The 22198-nt window shown below is 36.6% G+C and overlaps 1 protein-coding gene across 3 annotated transcripts; it reads right to left on the bottom strand.

The window, feature by feature from the left end:
- Positions 1 to 266: 266 nt before the first annotated feature.
- On the bottom strand, positions 267 to 20287 carry GPR15 (G protein-coupled receptor 15). Of its 3 annotated transcripts, none has more exons than XM_025873238.2 (2): positions 19331 to 20287; positions 267 to 523 (listed from the first exon to the last, which is right to left on the bottom strand). In XM_025873238.2, exons 1-2 carry the CDS (start codon positions 20183 to 20185, stop codon positions 434 to 436), a joined length of 945 nt encoding a protein of 314 aa, XP_025729023.1. In that variant the 5' UTR covers positions 20186 to 20287; the 3' UTR covers positions 267 to 433. The 3 variants fall into 3 exon arrangements, with proteins under 3 accessions (XP_025729023.1, XP_073748556.1, XP_073748551.1); XM_073892455.1 differs by lacking the exon at positions 267 to 523 and adding an exon at positions 1253 to 1305; XM_073892450.1 differs by lacking the exon at positions 267 to 523 and adding an exon at positions 3867 to 3960.
- Positions 20288 to 22198: the final 1911 nt, after the last annotated feature.

Below are 22198 nucleotides of genomic sequence, written 5' to 3'. Positions count from 1 at the left end.
TTTTCTTTTTAATTGTGGCAACCTGTGTCCAAATGTCCCCATTGGATAAGAACATCAGTCCTATTGGGAGAGACCCCACTCTAAAGACCTCATTTTAACTTGATTACCTCTGGGAAATCCCTGTCTTCAAATAAGGTCACATTCTAAGGGGCTAGCAGTTAGGACTTCAACACATCCTTGTTTTATTTGGCACTTCATCCCAAAACAGTCCAGTCTGTCAAAACTGGGAATGAAATAGCTACATAGCTACTCAAGCTTTCTGTGCTACTCAGAACCTGACGGCCTGATTGCGACTTCTCACCGGCGTCTCCAGCTTGGCCTGTGTTGCTTACCGCAAGTTAGGACACAACCGTGTCTCTCCAGCGAGTGGTCTTGGGGCGTGTGCTGGCTGGGCTTGGTGTTTCTGGTGTTTTCCTTCTGCCCTTGCTGAGTTTCACATGTGAGGGAGACACTGCTCGAAAAGCAAGGACAGCGGTGTGCTTGGCTGGTCCTCTCGGTCAGGGCACGGGGGCTTCAGGCAGAGCTGCAAGCGATGAAAAATCACATGGCAGGAATGGTTGCACGTTTTTAGAAATTTGGTTATGAACTAGACCACTCTGTGTTTTGCAGTTATTATTCTTACCCAAAGTGGCTAAGGATGTTTTTTTTTTTCTTTGAGATGAAGTTCTCTCCTTTCTCTAAAAATTACCTAATGATAACAGTAAGGGTAATTCCTAATTATATAATCTTCTAGCTCTGTGAAAATGAGGTCCAACATTTCAAAGAAGTTTTGTATTTTTACACACGAGAGGATTAAAAAATTAACAGTATTATTTAAAGGACTCTTGGGGCATTTTGATTCACTTAGCCATATTCCAATGCATGGAAATATTTGCTTTTTCAGATCTGTAAAAGTAGAAACAGGTGGATTTGCAAACTGACACAGCGTCTCAAAGCATTTAAGACTGCCATTTCATAACGATCACCTAAGCAGCCCCACTACTCCTACTTTGACTGCCACCGACACTATTACTACTAATAGCAGCTGATGTTTATTGAGCACATGTTCTGTGCCAGGCACTGTTCCAAGTGCTTGGCCATGTTTTGACTAATTTTACTTCCACATCAACTCAGTGTGGTAGATACCATTCTCTCTAATTAAAGAAACTGAGGCACAGAGCCTAAAGTTACACACTAAGTGGCAGAGCCAGAATTCAAATCTGGACACAGACCTCTTAATCTTGCTCTTAATTGCCAAACAAAAAATATTCTAGGGCAATACATTCCAAAGTCTGTGCCATGGAAGACCAATTTTATTCAAATCTCCTGAAAAAAGAAAAAAGAAAAAAAAAGTTTATGTAATTAAACACATTTGGAACTACTGCAAACTACCACCCCTTCGTGTAGACTCATAATGTAGGCTATATTGAAAGTTGTGAGAATTTTCCCAGAAAAGAAACCTATATAACAGAATGTAAAATTGAAATTTCAACTAGGCATCAAAATAAAATAAATGCTAAATTCCCAAGTGAGTTGCTAAGTCACCATGTGCAGACTCTACAAGCATAATGTCTGGGGACCTAGTCCACAATTTTTGGCTCCTTTGAGAGAGCAGAGAGGTTTTTGTGAGATTTTCTTAGGAACGACTGGTTGCTGTGCTATGGGGCCCCCACCTTTAACCCTTGGGAAAGTTGCTGCCTCCTACACCAAGCCCAGTGGCTTCATTGGGCCTAGTTAAGGAGATTAATGTGTGTTCCCATATGTCAGGGACACTGCAGACTGAAGTTGATTCCCTCCTCGGAAATGTAGATGCAAAAGTTGGCTCATGAGCATTTTGGTGGTCAGTCGAGGAGCTTGCTGCTGCATGGGGGCAAAGATGTCTCACTGCTTCCTATAAGACATTAAAGAGGGTGGGAACCCTTGTGGGGCCCTGCAGCTGGTGGACTAGGGGCTAAATGGGGTGGACATCCGAAGGGAATGAGGAGTATCCCTCAAGTCTTGACAGGCGATGCTAGAGAGGTCTCCTAGGATAGAATGTCCAAAGAATGCTCCAAATGGCACCATCTGCCATGCTCACTTTCACTGGGGAAAGTAAGCACTATAACTCCCCTCCCCTCCTTTCCCTGTGCTCACCTAGGGCTGCCAGTTAAAAGACAAGATGCTCAGTTAATTTGAATTTCAGATGAACGATGACCAATTTTTCTTATAAGTATATCCTATGCAACATTTGGGACATACTTATATTAAAAATTATTTGTTATTCATCTGAAATTCAAATTAACTAGGCATCCTGTATTTTTATCTACAAACTCTGGTAAGCTTACCTCTACCCCACCTTCCCCCTAGCAGCTGGTGAGTAGGTGAATGGTGAGGGGAAGGAAAGAACAGAAGTTGTTCTGTTTTCTGAATTAATATTATTTAAAGAGATTTAAAGATCTTCCCAAAGAATAAGTAGAAAATTGATAGACCTGCCAAGGCCCTCAGGCACGGGCAGGGAATCATTGCTCTACTGAATAAATCTGAAAAGAGTTGAATGCGAGTAAAAAAATTAAATTGTATTTTGAGTATACCACAAATCTTCTTTGTTAGATGATCCAGGTCTATCAACTTGACTTTGTGTATTGAGCTGTTCCTCTCCAGGACCTAACTATCAACTTCTCTTGGACGTTGTGCTCTTCAGAACACATTTTTTTATCGTTGTATTTGATTTTGGTTTATTTCATCATGATAAATGTACTCTTTAATCTCCATCCCTTATTTCTCCCATCCCCCCACCTACCTCCCCTCTGGTAACCATCAGTTTGTTCTCTATAGTTAAGAGTCTGTTTTTTGGTTTGTCACTTTCTCTCTTTTTTTTCTTTGCTCATTTGTTTTGTTTCTTAAATTCCACATATGAGTAAGATCATATGGTATTTTTCTTTCTCTGACTGACTTATTTTGTTCAGAATAATACTCTCTAACTCCATCCATGTCATTGCAAATGGAAAAATTTCATCCTTTTTATGGCTGAGTAATATTTCATATATATATATATATATATATATATATATATATATATATATGGAGAGAGAGTGAGGAGTATAACAGATATGGTTTAATATATATACCTCATCTTCTTTATCCGTTCATCTGTTGATGAACACTTGGGCTGCTTCCATAGTTTGCTGTGGCAAATAATGTTGCTCTAAACATAGGGGTGAATCTATCCCTTTGAATTAGTGTTTTTGTATTTTTGGGGCAAATACTTAGTAGTATAATTGCTAAACCATAGAGCTCTATTTTTAATTTTTTGAGGAACCTCTATACAGTTTTCCACAGTGGCTGCACCAATTTACATTCCCACCAACAGTGCAAGAGGGTTCTTTTTTCTCCACACCTTCACCAACACTTGCTTCTTGTATTTTTTATTTTAGCCATTCTTCAGAACACATTTTGAGAAATTCTGTTTTGTTTTATAAATTTGTGGTATAATTAAAGGGCTGTACTGGAGAATTTTGTTGGGGGGCCACTTTATTAACATATGTGGTCCCAAAAGCTTTCAGGTAAAAAAAAAACAAAAACCCCAATTCAGAAGGGCTTAAACAACAAAAGAAATGTTTAGGTTCAGGTGACTGGAAAGTCCAAATTAAGGAGGACTTCAGGAATGGTTGGTCTAGCAGCTCAGCTATGCCAGTAAGGACGCGGTTCATTTTGTTTTGCTTTGTGTTGCTTTGTTTTTCTGTCTTATCTCTTTACTGTCAACAATGTTAATTTTACTCCAAGACCGGATTCCTTGCTCTTAATAAGATGGTTGCAAATTTCAACAGGGCCTGGGAAGGGAGAGAGCAATATTGTCCTAGCATTCCCGATAGCCTGGTTGGCCAGTCACCTGCTCACCCTGTGGTGCCTGTAGCCAGAGGCTGGAAGTTACCGAGGACCTGAAGTTTATCCAGGCTTTTCCATGGGGCTGAGAGTGGGTTCAGCTTTTACCAAACACAGGAGCTGTGTGGGAAAGAACAGATAGATGACAGCCAGGGGTGAGGGTAGAGCGTGAGAATGGATGCTGGGTCAACCAACAAATGTCCAGTACAGTTGGGAATTTATGTTGCTGCCATCGATGCATGCAAGGGCAGTATTCAAAACTGTCAACAGCCTGCACCCTCTTGGGCACCAGCCAGCCTGGCTCCCAAAGGCCTCTTGCTTGCAGAGTATTAACCCTTTAGTTGCTTGATGTTGAAGGGTCCAAGAGCTCCTAAGGAAGGTGACAGAGGGCTATGATAGGTGGGCATCCAGAGGACTCAGGGCATTAGCTATTTCTCAACTGAAACAGAAATACAACATTGTCTTAATTTAACAACATTTATAATTGTACCCATGCATACCAGCTCAATGATTTTTTTTTTAATTTTATTTATTTATTAGAGAGAGAGAGCAAGAGAGAACAAGCAGGGGGAGCAGCAGAGGGAGAGGGAGAAGCCGGCTCCACTGAGCAGGGAGCCCAATGTGGGGCTCGATCCCAGGACCCTGAGATCATGACCTGAGTCGAAGGCACACGCTTAACCGATTGAGCCACCCAGGTGCCCCTAGCTCAATGATTTTTTTAAAAACTGCAAAAAATTTTTGCTTCTGAATAAGATTCTTCACTTAATTCCTTATTTGAAAAATGAGTGGGTTAATTAGATGATTTTACAACTCCTTTGACAACAATGTTTGTGCTGTACTCTATAAAATTTATATAAATAAGCCTTTAATTTTATCTATCATGCACATTGTGATATGTCTGAATTAAATAGAATATAGTAAACATGCATCTTAAAATGCAGAGAACCAAATTTTCATTTAAAACTTGGCACATTAAATTTAACCGAATTAAGTCTGACTTTAACTAAATCTTTATGTTGAAATTTTCAAATGCACTATTTCTAAAGCTCATGGGGGGTTTCTTATTTCTCATTTTCTGTGTTTTACAGTAAAACAAGGTGGGGGAAAACAACCATTTAACATGTTAAAAACCATTAGTGTTGTTTTGACCTTAACAGAAAGCAGAGAGGCACAAAAACAGAGATGGCTAAAGAAAAATTGGAGTTAAGAAGGAAGCCGTGCATTCAAGTGGATGGTTCAGTGGCTGACATCATTCATTCATGGCCGCTGTTGGTGAGGTTGGGGGGGGTGGGGGGGGTACGGTTTAAAGGCAGTAGCCATAGGTCATTTCCTCTCTCACTGTGTCAGTGCCCTCAGGGCAGAGCTGATACGCAATTTTGAAAACTTGAGTTTTTCTCGAGGGCTTTGCCTCCTGCTCTCTCACTCCCAGAGAAGACTTCCCAACCTCCTAGGTCCTCAACTGGCCAGTCTTCTCAGATACAAAAAAACACAGGGAAGGAATTTTTTTTTTCCCTAAAATAAATGGAAAATCAGTAACAGTGACGATCCTTTTTCCCATTTCCCAGCCTCCTCCCTGTCCCTTCTACCTCCCCACCCAGTCCCTTGCCCCACGGAGTTAATTATTCCAGAAGGCGGTGTTGTGTGTAGGCACCAGAACTGCGGGTGGGAAGAATATTATATCTATTTCCTATTTTTTTTCTACATAGAGACATGCATAAAATGTTTGTGATATTTTGAATTTTCAGTCTGTCTGAGGAGCATTTAAAATATTTGCGGATCTATTTTTGTAGATTTTTTTCTGTACTTTAAGTCATCCAAATGTCAAAGCTGAGAAAGGTTTGGACTTTCAAAGAGAGAACTTTTTGACTATAGCCAACATTTTCTCCTATCTTCAGAGCAAAAAGCTATCCTGATTTGGTAGATCCGTAGGCCCCTCTCTCCTTCTTTATACATAATTTCTGATAGAGTTATAGGCATACACACATCTGATTTAATTAATCCAGATGAAAAATCTTAGAGAGACTTCTAAGAAAACACATAGAGTCACAGGGACAAGGACTGATCATCTTATCCCTTTAAAGGTATTTTCTGTTACAGTACTAACTAGAGCTAAATAATAAATATATTATAATGCTTTGAACAAAATAACTCTCAAATATAATTTATAAAATTTGCCACCCAGAGGCTACAATAAATTTATTAACTATGAATGAGGATCCTGTTTTTTGGGGTCTGCATGTTTGGATAAGTATGTAATCTGCCTAATATTTAATGTTATATATAGTTTATATATACTCTTAAGTGTCCACAATTAAATTATTTTAAATTAAAATTTGTTTTTGAAATATATATGTAACAGTGTTCGTACATACAGGATTCATACAGAACTTAAAGACAAAACAAACATTACTCTCATCACCTACATAAGTTTGCTCATCTATTTAGTTCTCAGTAACCTTCAAGGAACAGCATTACCCACATTTCACAGGTGTGAAAACTGAACCAGAGAATGTCAATAACTTGTCCAAGGTTACACAGACTTCCTTCATGGTTTGTTGTGGTTTCCAACTCATATTTTGCTGATTCTAAAGCCTTTATGTTTTCCACTACATCAGACCATGTTTTTTTTACTCCATTATTTGAAGACATTCCTCATTTTAATTTTCTAAGGATGTGGGTGAAAGGTTGAAAAGAGTAGAAAGGTACAAATAGATAAACTGTAACGATGACTACGATGGTGGCTATCACTATAGTGCTGAGAATTTTTACCTATTACCTGAGGTGTCATTGAGGACTTTTCTTAAGACAGCTAATCAAGATACTTCTCAGAGGCACATTTTTACAATTCTCTGCCCAACATAGGACTTTAGCTGTATGAAAATGTACAAAATGCTTGTTATTCCAATGTATAACACACTCCATCTTTGACATGTCTGAAAGAAAGTATTTTCCAAAAGGGTTCTTTAACCCTAGAAATTTATATTCTCTTAGAATTTTTTTTCTTTATATGTTAGTTCAAGACCTCTTGAGGTCTGCTTCTCCTACTCCAGGGAGTAGGAAAGAGATTTATTGAGAGAAGAAGCTAGAGAAGGTGGGGAGAAGGCTTCAGACTGAAAAGAAGCTCTGACCACTGTGGAAAAAGAGAGAAAAGGAGGGAGGACTAAATAGGTTTTTTTCACAGGTTGGTTGATGGATTAAACGTAATAACATATGTGAACCATTTAACAGTTCCTTGGAGCTAAATGAATACTCCATAAACAGATCTCATTCCTAATCTACATTTTAAAAAATCGTTGCAATGAGAACTGTAGATACTTGTTTTTTTAAAAATTATATTTATTTATTTGAGAGAGAGACCGAGTGAGAGAGAGAGAGAGAGACAGCACGCATGAGTTGGGGGGAGGGGCAGAGGGAGAAGCAGACTCCCCGCTGAGACGGAAGCCTGACTCAGGACTCCATCCCGGGACTTTGGGATCATGACATGAACTGAAGGCAGATGCTTAACTGACTGAGCCACCCAGGCACCTCAAGAACTGTAGATAACTTGTTACAAGTCATCTGCCCTGTGCATTTTTCTTGGTAACAGAGCTGTACCATTACAATGGAAAATTGATGTCAAGCCAGTGTTTCTCCTTCCGAACAATGTTTAGACATCCTGAAAGCTAGAAAGGTTTCTGGGTAAGTCCGTGACAGAGAAAAATGTTAAAAGTCAACATTCTTCCTCATATGATTGCTCAATTAAAAAAAAAACCGTTACTTTTATTTTAGAAATCTTTCACTTGGAAATATTTGGACTTTTTGAGAAGTATGTTGTTTGCAAATATTTAAAAATAGAACATTTGGACTAAATGGCAAAACTCATGGTCAACTATTATCCAGCCAATTCTAATTTGCACTTAACTAAAAAGTTGAAATATTTTAAAATAAGACTAAAAAACTGCATCTACATACACAAACTAGCCTGACCTTTGACTTCATGGACAAGCCAATTTAATAAAAGTAAATTGGAAGCCTTGAACCAAACAATGACTTGCTACACATGATATGAGAGCACATTTGATTTGGTTGAGTTTTATTAATGCTTCATTCAAAGTTATGGAAATTAAACTTAAAATTGAACATGACATTTAAAAAAATCTTATTTTGACTTTAGAGGAAGAAGCAAAATTGGGCTGAAATATTAATGCATGCTTTATGCCACATGTAACATTTATTTCAACATCCTTTATTTTAACGTTTAAGAAAGAAATACATGTTCATTAGAAAAAATGTAAAACATTCCTAAAAATATTTAAAATTAAAAATAAAATTGTCTTTGGTTCTACTACCTAAAACAACTATTGTTAACATTTTAATATACTTCCAAAATAAAGCAAGTTGAGGTAATTATTCTCAAAAGTATATATTCATAAAATAAATAGCAGGTTTAATACTTGAGTACTATGCTCTCTTATTCTTAAAAATTATGTTTCCTTTTCTCCTTGATTGTGGTCTTTGGATTATTGACCTTATTATCATCTTACTTCAGAACACTCTTAACTGCCCCTCCTAAAAATGCTGCATGGAAAATATTATTTCTTATTTAAAGTAAATTTAAGTCAAGATTTTACATGTTTGGGGCAGTATACAATGTGAAAAACCCTGATGTTTTTTAAAGCTCCAGTTGGGAATCCTTATTAGTATTAGGGAGTCATTTATGCAAATTTATACATACGCTTTCTGAAAAGTATAAATGAGGTTCCTGGAGGACAAGAATCTTGTCTATTGAAATTTTCTGCACGTAGAACAGTGAGTGCAGCTTCTTGTCATAACAAACAGCATTTCATAAGAAAGATGGTAAAACTTTCAGTGTCTGATACCAATTCTGGTGACATAACCCATAGGCACATAGTCTATAGTGGGAGCTTTGGCACTGGATTTATCTTTTCTTCTTGCCTTGGGAATATCATAAGAAATCTGTGACTGGAAAAAATTTAAGAAAGGAAATGAGACTATAATTCTTACCTGGTATGTGTATGCTCTGTAAAAAAAAAAAAATGTTTTCCTGTGAGATGTAGTGAGATGCTACTGTCTTAGATGCTACTGTCCTTTAATGTGGGGTTGGGTGTGAGAGGGAAGAAAAGAGACAGCTGTCCCTTCCTTATATGCAGCGTACGTTGGATTGTCTATATAAGATTTTTAGTGACCCGCTGGAAGGGATAGAAGATGTCATTTCTGATCAATCACAATTAAGGGATTTCACATTACAAGGGAAACATGTTACAAGAAAGTATTATTCTTTTGAGATTGTATTTTCAATAAAGCAAACTTCCTCTTCCCTTGAGCAGTATCTTTATTATGTTAGCCATAAATAGGCATAGGGTTTGGGGGTTTGAGATATTTGCACTAGAAAAAATAAGAAAGAGAGTTTGAATTTGAAAAGTAATTAGAGATAGAAAGAATCAACTAAAGCAAGGGAAGGGTGTGGTGTTAACAGAGTCTATTAAAGAAACTGGGAATCAGAGGGAAAAAATATGAAGTGGAAAAAGCATGAATTTTGGAATCACATAGGTAGGCCTGGGTTTCATGAAATCCAAAGTTTCATTTTTGGTCCAGTTCATTAAGAATGATGTCAAATAAATAAATAAAATCTTAAAAAAATAACTGCTTTAAGAATGATGTGAAATCTGATTTCTTTGAATCCTATTTCCTTTATCTATAAAATGGAACTGTTTCTCAATGGTCATTTATCAAGCTTTTTTTTCTTTAAGAATTTATTTATTTATTTGAGAGAGAGAACACAAGCAGGGTGAGGGGTAGAGGGAGAAACAGACTCCCCGCTGAGCAGGGAGCCCTACGCGGGCCTTGATCCCAGGACCCTGGGATCATGACCTGAGCCGAAGGCAGACGCTTAACGACTGAGCCACCCAGGTGCCCCTCATCCAGCTCTTAATGTGTACCAGATACTGTGCCAAATTCCTTACATTCTTACTTTAATTAATTAGAGCTGACGTGACCTAAAGCAAGTATAACTGTCCACGTTTTATGGAGAGAAATAGACTCAGGAATGTTAAGAAACTTGCTCACCTTTCATAGATAATAGATGGTGGAGTTTGGATCTGTGTTCTTTAGCCCCAATGCTATACCACCCTCCCGTGGTCATAGCTGTATCATAGTGAATACTATAAGCTAATGATTTAAATGTTTTATATCATGGTATTTGAGTTAGCTCTGCTCTTTCCAGGTAGTGCCAGAAACAGACTATTAACCTCTGTAGCATTTTCCTTAGTTTTTTATAGAGTTTATCTTCCATTTACTTGCCCATAATACTCTTCTCATTTCCTCTCAAAAGTGCAGAGTCATATACATTATTTACTATCTAATATGGAATATAGGCTTGGAGTTTGTATCACAGCATCCTGGCAATAGCTGGAGGAACTCTTGACTATCACATGATTATAACTGCTAATCACTATTTTTTATTACAAATCGTATTGAATTTGCACCAAAGAAAACCCTTCCATTTAAACAGGAAATCAGTGTCACAGAGAGAAAGAACCGAGTAGGAATTAAGTAAAAGTTACTACACCACTTATTTCTCTAATCATAATACAACTAGAATGACCTAAAAAGTTAAAGGAGAGTGGCAAGATGCGTGCTCCTAAAGGAAGCATAACTGGTACAGCCTTCCAGGTCCTCATAGTTACATCATATTAGAAACAAAAGAAGTAAAAATTAAAAAATTGGAATATTTAACATTTATAAAAATTCTTCATTTTAACGTTAGCCAAAGGTGTGATGTTCCTAGAATGTTCAGCCTAGTTCAACAATCGTGAGGGCCTGATTTGGAACAAGGATATAGATATACAAAAATGAAGGCATGGCTCTCCCCCCTCCCTAGCCAGGCAACAGACCACCGGTGACTCCATAGGCAGGTCGCAATGTTGCTGTGCTACGGGAGGGCACTGGGAAACCGGGAATGAATGTTGGGATGGTCAACCCCTCAGCACCATTTAAAAATTTTAAACGTGTAACAGCCCTGAAATTGTTGCTCTTAAGGAGTCAGGTATTTGTACAGATAACAGAGAGGTCCTCTTGAAAAGAATCATTAGATTATTAGGGAAGGTTTCAAGGCCAATGTAGGGGTTATACTCACTCAGAAATCAGAAATATAGTACAATGAAGAATTGGAGGGCCTATGATGCAGAACTGATGTTTTACAGCAAATTTGCTTTTAGCTACTATTTGTACCTGTGTACTTCATTTAAAAAAAATTGAACTAAATTCAGCTTTTTTCTTACCACAAAATTAATGCATATTCTTTTTGGAAAATACGGGGAATAACAAAAATAAAAATTACCTGTTACCTCACTACATAGTGAGGAACAAAGTTAACATTTTGCTGTATAGGGTTCTGGAATTCCTGTGTTGTTATATAAATGAAGTAGTCACAGACGTGTGATTATACAATAGATACTGTTTTTTAGCTTGCTCTTTTTTTTTTACTTAATTTAATTTAATTTATTATGAAGATTTCTTTCATGTCAGTACATGGTACAGTACTTTTAAAGGCTATGTAGTTTTCCATTGTAAGGATGTATAGGAACTTTAATTTATTCAATCAATTCCCTATCAGTGGACATTTAAGTTATTTTCATGTTTCTACTCTTGCAAGCAATGCTGAAATAAAAATGCATGCACATATATTTTTTCACAGAGCCATAATTACATATACAATTATGTTCCATGATTACATTAAACTCCTAGAAGCAGAACTGCTTTCTATACATGTTTCTAAGTTTTCTCTAGCTTAATAAACTTACACCCCATCGGCAGTCCAGGGAGTCTTGCCCACACCTCACACCTCCAATCCTGGTCAACTTCAGTACTTAACATTTATTATTTTTTTTAAAGATTTTTATTTGTTTATTTGAGAGAGAGAGAATGAGAGATAGAGAGCACGAGAGGGAAGAGGGTCAGAGGGAGAAGCAGACTCCCTGCTGAGCAGGGAGCCCGATGTGGGACTCGATCCCGGGACTCCAGGATCATGACCTGAGCCGAAGGCAGTTGCTTAACCAACTGAGCCACCCAGGCGCCCAGTACTTAACATTTAAATCTTTGCCAATTTAATAAGTAAAAATTGTATTTTGTTATTTTAATTTGGCTGTCTTTGATTATCATGCCAAATAGTTTCATAAGTTTATTGGTAGTATTTTTTCTATGTTTGAATTATAGAATTGACATTGCTGTTGTTCATAATCCTAAGCAGTGTATAAGTTATGCAGTTCTGCATTTACTTTTTTTCAATTCTTAACTAATTTTATAATTTTAAACTATTTTTATTAGTGCACACGAGTCAGGTCTGCACTGCATGACATCTTTTTCGTTAAGATAGCCATCTCCATCTACCTTTAACTGTTCTGAATCTGTTTTGTTTTTTTTTTTCTTTTTTCCTTTTGCTTTAAACATGAAACCATGGGTCAAGTTTCATTTCTCAGTTGCCACTTCTCCACCTGAGTTGTCAGTTTTGTTTTTTGGTCTAAAAGGAAGGGTAAATGGGCGCCTGGGTGGCTCAGTCGTTAAGCGACTGCCTTCGGCTCAGGTCATGATCCCAGGGTCCTGGGATCGAGCCCCGCACCGGGCTCCCTGCTCCACAGGAAGCCTGCTTCTCCCTCTCCCACTTCCCCTGCTTGTGTTCCTGCTCTCGCTATCTCTCTCTGTCAAATAGATAAAATCTTTAAAAAAATAAATAAATAAAAGGAAGGGTAAGTGAGAGGGCATCTCATTAAATCAATGTCTTTGGACAAGATTTGTATAGAGTTATCTGTTTTGCGTATCTTATTTTAGTTTGTCATTTGAAAATAAATTTAAACCTCATACTATTCAATATGCATTCTCGTGTTTAAAATAATCATTTATGCCTGAGAATCTTTAAAAACAACGAAGGTATTTTTCTCTGGGGATGCCAATATTAACATTTCTTTAAGGAAATGTGACAATATTTAGGAAACAACCATATCAAAATGGCAGTTAAATGGAATGATTTATATAAGGACTGTTCATGGGCCTTTCCCTAAACACTGTAAAAGATCAAAGAAAGTGATTTGACTTGTCCTTTTTTTTTTTATAACAAGCTCTTCTTGGGTGTTAGTACTTCATTCCTTGGTTCAAAACAATAAGTAACTATGGGGATTATAAATTTCATAAAGAAACAAATTCTACTTTTACCTCTTTAAATCCTACAGTCTATTAGTGCTATATATATATGTATATATATATATATATATACATATATATATATATTAGATGACTGTGGGAACAAGCTATTTATTCCACCTTTTTTAAAAAAGATTTTATTTATTTATTTGAGAGAGAGAGAGCATGAGAGGGGGGAGGGTCAGAAGGAGAAGCAGACTCCCTGCTGAGCAGCGAACCCGATGTGGGACTCGATCCCGGGACTCCAGGATCATGACCTGAGCCGAAGGCAGTCACTTAACCAACTGAGCCACCCAGGCGCCCCTATATGCCTGTTTTTGAATCCATCAGTTATAGTAACAAATTTTGGGCTATCATGGTGCAATGAGTACAATAGACACTTTGCAAGAACAGTGTTATTTTTGAGTTATTGACTATTTTCAAGGAACTCCACAAGTCTATGGCATAAAAGGCATAAATTTAAGCCACTGACCTATGATATGATGAGCAATAAATGAGTCATATGCAGAAGGTTAAACATGCAGAATTGACCTTTCAATTCTGCTTTATTTTCTATACATCATGCAGTAGCTCTGAACAGGTTACACTCTATTAAATTTATATGAAGTAAATGATATGCTATTTTAGAATTTGCAGATTTAGAGATTTGTAGAGCTTTTGCAATACAAAGTTCTTAAATACTTGCTGTCCTCCAAAAAGAAAAAGAGCAAAGTTGCTTGTTGAAGACTCTGCCACAGAAAATTTTTTAAAAATTAAAAATAGTCTTTAGTCACATGTATTGTTTGATGCATAACATTTTATTTGATCTAAGAACATCACAAGAATATTTATATCTTCTGCCTTGTATATAATTAAGAGCAAATGGAAGAGTGAATTTATACAGTATAGATCATAAAGTATTCTAGCAGGGAGAACCGTTTATATTTCGTTTTGAACTAATGGTAATATGGAAATGAAATCTTTCCAATCAGAACTGATAGGACTTAGCAGATAAAAATGTCTTGTCTCTTCAGTGTTGACATCATGAAGTACTCACAGATGAAGCTAACTCTTGTTAACATGGCAGTGATAGGAAATTCGCTAATTATTAAATCTTAAGTAGCAAATAAGAAAGTCGCTGAATGATTTCAGATTGACCTTTACTAGGTCTGTAGAGCATTATAAAAATATTATGAACATTCTATCATAAATTCTCTAAATGAGCGACTTGCCTAAGTTAACTAGAATTTAACTTAATCACATGTGGTCAACTTAAAAAAGTTCCACCATAATGTAAAAGTACCTTTGGATCTTAGAAATTTGTTACTCACATACTTAAACCAAAAACTTTTAGTTTAATAAGATCAGTCAACTAACAGAATACTTCCCCCTATTTTGAGATTAGTAAATGGACATTTCATGTGAGTTTATATTTTACTATGACTTAACTTGCCATAAGAGCCTTCACTTCATTAACAATTTGACACATTGGATATTTAAAAGTAGGTTGGTTTGTTTTCTTTTCAATGTTGCAGAATGCAATCTTAGGATGCAATTCCCATTTTTATTTATTTATTTATTTATTTAAAGATTTGATTTATTTATTTGACAGAGAGAGACACAGCGAGAGAGGGAACACAAGCAGGGGGAGTGGGAGAGGGAGAAGCAGGCCTCCCACTGAGCAGGGAGCCCAATGTGGAGCTTGATCCCAGGACCCTGGGATCATGACCTGAGCCGAAGGCAACTGCTTAACCAACTGAGCCACACTGGCGCCCCACAATTCCCATTTTTAAAATATGTTTAAGAAATGTAGCTCTTCTAAGGAGATGACAAAAACAAGAACCTACAAGAGTAATTCATTCTAAGGAGGATTTTTATATCAGCAGTATAAAATCAGGTGACTGGTACTACTGTTTTTCCCTGTACACATATGTAAAGTCTAGTCATAATTGTTTACTCAGAGACTTGATAAAAACAAAGAACGTTGACTCAAAGAAAAGAATTTTTAAAACAAGAACCGGCATTTGCAATGGACAGTCCAATCCATACCAATTTCTGAGGAAGGCAAAATCCAATAACCGTTTACAGATATTCTGATGGTTGGAATTATCCTCCTGCTTTTTTTCCTCATGCTTCTATCTCTCATGGTGCTGGAGGCTATCATCTTGCGAGCTGGCTACACCAGTGTCTCTTTTACAGGTAAATTTGTAATTGTTTTAATATTGCTTAACTTCTTTGAATGAACTCTGCAGGAACACTGACACTTACTGTTCATTGTGGCATGCACACCTGACAAGTCATTTCTCACTTTTGAGATTGCCAGGGGGTATAGAGTCAAGATGAATCATAGGAGAAGAGTTCTTTCACTCAGCTCACCATCATCCTGTGCATTTCTGCATCTATTTAAAAACTAACTTGTTGACCCCTAGTAATATTCCACCTCCGGTCACGCACATAAATTTCCTTTAAGACCGTTACTCTCACTAGTGTTAGTCTCACTCAGAGGTGATTTTGACTTGTTAGAGTGGACGAATTATGGGACTCCCAGAAACATCAGATCAGTTTTAAGTCTTTTAGTATGGCCTAAATGGAGTAAATGTGTGTTTGCGACTGTGTGCACCTTGAGCACATCGATTTTAAAATTAAAAAAGTTATTTAAAATTATAAAAATTTACAATTAATTATAAGTTATTGGTGACATCTTGTACAGACTTTCTTGGAGAGCTTTTCTGCGGTAAGTTCAAGAAAAATTGCTTGAGAAATGCTTGGGAGATGACTATCCTTTTTTATTTGTCATTAAATTCCTGGCAGTAGCTTTGGACCACTTAGACAAATGACAACAAATGAAGTTACTCTGCAGTGATTGCCTCATATATTTACTCTTATTAAGTTTTATTTTGTTTTTCTAACTTTAGATATAACTGGCAAGTCATGATTGTTAGGATGTCAGATTAATTTTCTAGAAAAATTCATGGCAATGTGTATTGATTTGTTTTAATAATGACATGAAATTACCCCCAAGTAGCCCTCAGAGTAGTTTGAGGTAATAAAGATCTTGATAAACTATGTTTCTACATGTATCTGAATGTATATGTGTATATAAATAAATTTGTATTAAAAATGTGGAAATATCATGGTTTAAAAATATGTAAAATGGGATCTAACCGTATATTTATAATAAAACTTTTAATGCTATTATAATGTAAACTTCATTTCCTACCAGAAGAATCCATAATGACACACCAACTTAATCAAGTTTTGAACTTTTTACTATCAGAGTTATTCTATCTGTAAAATTATGTCTATTTTTTCTTCCATAATTGGAACATTATGAGTATACAATACACTAAGATTTTCTAATGTACAAAATTAGCGTTATCTACTTAAGGTATTAAAAAGTACATTGGGGAGGGTAAGTACTATGATGAGCGCTGTGAATTGTGTGAGACTGATGAATCACAGACCTGTACCCCTGAAACAAATAATACATTATATGTTAATTAAAAAAATTTAAAAAAATACAATAATATATCTATCTTCAATGTTATTTTACATATTTCCAGAAAAAACTAAAGGGATGAAACAGAAGACAGATTCTTAATATTTGTTAAATGAGAGTGATTGTCACTTGATATTCCAGTTTGGAAATTTTATTTTATTTTATTTTTAGGATTTTATTTATTTATTTGAGAGAGAGAGTGTGTACACAGGAGCAGGGGACTTGGGGAGCAGTAGCGAGGGGGGCAGAGGGAGAGGGAGAAGCAGACTCCCTGCTGAGCAGGAGCCCAACCCTGGGCTTGATCCCAGGACCCCTAGATCATGACCTGAACTGAAGGCAGACACTCAACCGACTGAGCCAGCCAGGAACCCTTCTAGTTTGGAAATTTTAAAACAACACTCAATTAAAAAAATTAATAGTAGAAACCCAATAGCTTTCTATAATAATTTTTAACTCAAGATTTTAAAGAACCTTTATATTTATGAGTCTTATAATACCCTTGAGAATTCTATAGACGTAGATATTACCAACTACCCTTAGGTATGAAAGATTAAAATGATTTGTTCAATGACCCAACATTAAGGAGGAAGCTGAAACTAACAACCCAATTTCTTTTTCTTTTCCTAACAAATACTTTACCTGATTGATTGAGCTATTTTTTTAAAGTAGCATTTCTGAAGGACACTTATTTTCCTGATTAGTAATAGTGATTTTGCTGATTTGCTTTTAAAAAGAAGATGTCTTCTACCGTCTATATTTTATTTCCGTTTAACGTTTGGAGATCTATTTGTTTTGAATTCAGTTTTGAAGTTTTCCAAGAAAACTTACTTCTTATGATTTATTGTCCTTTTTTCTATATCTATGACAAAGTATTAAAAGGCTGTTATGATATCAATATTAATAGCAATGTGTTGATAGAAATGAATATAATATAGAATACCTAAATAAGGAAATTATATTTTTATTTAATAAAAGTTTAAGAGAAATTAACAAATTAACCAATTTATAAAACCAAAAACTATATTTTCAACTTTCAAATAGATTATAAGAATATGCCCAATATTTGAGATTTCTCTTAATGTGAAAGATAAATGGGATGAACTTGAATTACTTGATCTCTGAAGATTTTAAGCTTTCTCTGATTTTCAAACCTAATATTTAGAAGTAAAATAGTAATTCATTTGAGTCAACACTGAAGGTCAAAACATAACCCAGTTTCTCTTGAATCAAAAGATGTTTACAATAATATGTTTTCTGTAGCAAAGCCTTTTGTGGTTGATGCTAATTACGTTTTTCACTTCAAAGTCTTTAAAAGGAATATAGGTACAAATAGACTTAATAAATATTTATTAGGTGAAAGAATTGAGGAAAGTCTCTGGGTTTGGAAAAATGTGTATATATAAAATACCAGTAACATCTTCATTATGGATTTTTAACTTCAGCTGAATACAGAGCATCCTGTCTTCCTATATTACTGAATCAAGTCTTGAAATTATATACACCAAGCAAATAATGCCATAGAGAATATGTAGCATTAACATTTTAATTAAAATACAAAGTGATAATCCACATGATGCTGTAGCTAAGCATTTGATGATCTCCAATTATATTAGTAGTAACATTTTCATTTGCTAACTAAATAACTGGGTAATTAAAAACATGTAATTAAAGCAAAGTCATATCCTAACTTATGAAGTCAATGAAAACAAAAGAGCATAGTAAAACCTTACTGAAAAATAATTACTATGCCATTATAATGAGATACGTTTTTACCAATATATCTTACAAGGAAAATAAAAGTCAAACTTTGCCCAACGCTGCCTTTTCAAGATACTCTAGAAGGTCAGGTGATAAAGTAAGTCCTGAATCATAAACACAATACAGAATGATTTTATCCCTGTGAGTTTTTTGCCAGTCCAAAGTTATTGTGAATGGCAAAGGGTGAAAGATAATATTGGAAACAGTAAAGAATACAAAAGAAACAAAACAAAAGAAACAGTAAAGTATACAAAAAGTTTGTATACTTACAAACTTTTAAAGATTAAGGCCAGACTCTCACTTTGTTACTCAGTAACAATTAATTACAGGGCACAAGTATATTTTTTGCTACCTGCATTGTTACCACATTTCTCGCCAAATGGAAGTGGGCAGAATCTTTTAGATGTAGTCCAATTGGAGCCCAATATGAAGGATGGTGTAGATCAAGGTACCACTGTTCTTGAAAGAGGAAAAGGCCTGAATGTACATAAGCAATCATGAAGAAAGGAGTCCAAGAGGAGCCTTTATGTCAGAGTTCAAGGACAATAAGAGTCATATTTTGCCTGGTGAACTTGATTGACAAGTGGGCCACTTAGCCAAAAAAAATAAAAAAATAAAAAGCAAAAAACCCAACACCCCCAAACCAGCACATGATCCAATCATACCAATGAATACAGGGACTTTTCAGTCATCTCTTTAAAAATGAACTCTTCCTTATATTTATTTATGAAACACTATGAATGGTATCAGCAATACTTTTCCTCTTTCTTTGTGGCTGACACAAATTAACTCTCCAGTCTACCAACAGAGCTTGAAATGTCACAGTCCCTTTTAGAGTGACACAGACCTCTTCCTCCTTCTGGCAAAGTCCTCTACATGAATGAAGTTGGAGAGAGCCTTAGAGAGGTGACTATCTGATGTCTCCGTGCTGCTCCCAAAGTCATAGTTCTTGATGCAAGGGCACAAGCAGTGCACGATGGCCCGGCGGATGTAGCTGTCAAAGATATAGTAAATGAAAGGGTTGACACAGCTGTTGGCAAATGCCAAAGGCCCACTCACCTCCATGCCCAGCTGGAGAGAAGCCGAGGAAAAGTAGACTTCTTGCTGCAGCCCAGAGACAATGGCCAGGAGCTTGAAAGTATTGAAGGGCAGCCAGGAGAAGACAAAGGCTGCCACGACAATCAAGATGATCTTTATGGATTTCCTCAGCTTTCTGTTATGTTTTCCTGACTGTTGGTAATGTGCACACAGCTTCCTTGTGATGCAACAGTAGCAGGTCACAATGCTCACCAAAGGGACAAAGAAGGTAAAAATTAAGGCCACCAGGGCCCAAGTCAGTTTCATTGATGTAGCCCTCTTCTCTGCACAGTATGGCTTATCATCAATCAGGGTGAGTTCCCTGGACAGAAGAGTAGGCAAACCTAAAAGGCAGGAGATAAACCAGACGCCGGCACAGACTCCATATGCACAATCTCTCCTCCTGAATTTCCTGGATATGGCTGGACACACGATGGCCAGGTAGCGGTCAACACTCATGCAGGTGAGCAAGAAGACACTGCAGTGCATGTTGACTGAGATCATGTAGGAGCTGCCTTTGCACAGGAAGGAGCCTGTCCTCCACAGTCCTAAAGATGCTTCTTTATCCACCCAGAGAGGCAACGTGACAAGAAAAATAAAGTCAGACGCGGCCAGGTTGATGATGAAGATGTCAATCAGTCTTCGGCTGCCCCGTTTGAAATGCAAGGCACTCATGAGGACGAGGTTCCCCAACACTCCAGTCAGGAACACAGCTGTGTAAAAGACCGGAAGGAAGGCCGACATATAAGGAACATGGGAGTGGGTGTCCTCAAGATCAGGATTTTTGCTGGTAACATAGAAATAATCCAAATAAACTGAGGTTGCTTCTGGGTCCATTGCAAAGGATCAGCTGCCAAACCTGGTATTTCTTTATTTTTGTATAAATTTTCAAAATCACAAGGTGGCTTCTTTTATATAGTGGCTACCTCTTCCCCACCACCCCACCCCTTAAAAGATCTTGGGACAAGCATAAAAACAGAGATTAAAAAAATGCAGTTTCTACCAATCCTCAGAAAGGGCCTACAAGGAACACCACCCTGATTGGTGTTTGGTGGTTGTGGTTGTGGTTTTCTTTATTTGCATTTACCCTGGAGACTGGGGTGCTTTTTGACTTCTGTCTTGAAGATATTGTTTGTTTCTTTAAATCCAGAAATTAAAAAACACACTAACTTTTTCCCCTTACCTACTTTAAAAGATAGCCTTTGTTTTTCTGACACTGACAATCCTTTTGATCTTTCTATTACACATACAAGGTATCACTTTCTTTTAGACTCTTAAGGTGATGATGACAAGGTAGTCCTTTTATTTACATCGAAGTGAGGAAAATAGTCTTTCACTGCAGAAAGAGTGAATTAATAATTCCCCAAATCATACCAGTCCACATCTGCAGCAAACATAATGATTCCAATTAGGGTATGAGATTCTTTCCACATATTTGGCTCTCTCAGTTCATACATAATTAATCTTGTTACATTAAGTAAGTTTTTAAAAATCCTCTAGAAACTGGGAACATGCCTTGTGCTGTTTTTATTATTATGTGTAAAAATTTTCCACTGTCATTAGCACAGTACCTTGCACATGGTAGGCACTTTGGAAATGCTAGTTTATTTGAATTAATTAGGAAAACTCTTGGTTTCGTGGTCCAGTATAATTAGCAAGTATGTATTCAGTGGGGTTCAACTGTAGGCATTTTTGTTAGTTATGTAGCTTACAGGCACAGGTTTAAAAATTGCTATTTTTACGCTCTTATCTGCTATTGTAATTCAACCAATCAAGTTCCCTTTTGTTAGAGTTAAAATCCTCGATTTGGAGATCTGCTCCCTACTAATCTTCAAATAACTATCCTTCAGCAGACTCTAGGTCCCATCCGATCTTCTCTTCTTCACACCTCGTAGCAGTGATTTTTTTTAGCTTTTGAACTATGACTTTTTTTTTTTTTTTTTTTTTTCCGAGTAACTCCACACATCAGTGAGCCTCACTCTGGGGATTATTGACCTAGCAAGAGACAGACCTCTAGTAAGTGACATTATAAGGGAGTTGCTGGTTTAGGCATGATAAAAGAAAGATTTGGGGTTCCTTCAAAACACTTGAGAAACAGGCTAACATCAGAAGGACGCTATCCTATTTTCTCTCACCTATTCCTTTTTATGTTAGGAAAACTATAATGAAATACAAATTCTGAAACCAACTCCATTTATTTCCATTTTTTTACTGGCCCACGTAGCTCAAGACTCTTTCCTTTTCTCTTTCCCTTCACCTCATTTCATTGCCAAAGTTCCAGTTTTGGGTTGATATTACTATTGCATCAAAAAATATATGCCAGCGGATAAAAACACCGTTGTTAAACATATAAAGTCCCTTCTACTGAATTTTTATTTCTCCCATAATTAACATATTGAAAAGAGTGGTCTTGCTCTTTTTCCTGATGTGTTCTAATGTTACAGCGGTCTTAGGTGTGTGTGTCTAGGGCAGGGAAGGATGAGGGTTCCCCTGATCTGGGGCAGCCCCAGCAAGTCAGTTGGAATTTGATTTATGACTTGACTCTACCTCCTTTTGTGTCCCTGGCAGCTCTGAGTTGCTCATGGGGGGGCGTATCCTTCCCTAAGTATAGGCTGCAGATGAGAGAAACTAATTAATGCTTTGACACTTCTGGGAAATCTTTCCCACTGAGTAAGCCTTAAATATTTAATAGAATAATTCGTTTTGTCAAATAGTTTGAAGTAGGACAATATTTACTTGCTAAGGATTGGTGGAGTAAACATAGAATATTGAAACACCATATCTATATATGTCTCTCTACATAACTATTTTTCTTGTGTCTCAAGAATTCCACAGAAAAGTGTCATAAAA

Source organism: Callorhinus ursinus, unplaced genomic scaffold (assembly GCF_003265705.2).
Source record: "Callorhinus ursinus isolate GAN/ISIS: 27379988/994484 unplaced genomic scaffold, GSC_fseal_2.0 scaffold1, whole genome shotgun sequence".
Lineage (NCBI taxonomy): Eukaryota > Metazoa > Chordata > Mammalia > Carnivora > Otariidae > Callorhinus > Callorhinus ursinus.
Note: the sequence above shows the minus strand (reverse complement) of the source record. Positions and strands in the feature narration are given on the sequence as shown.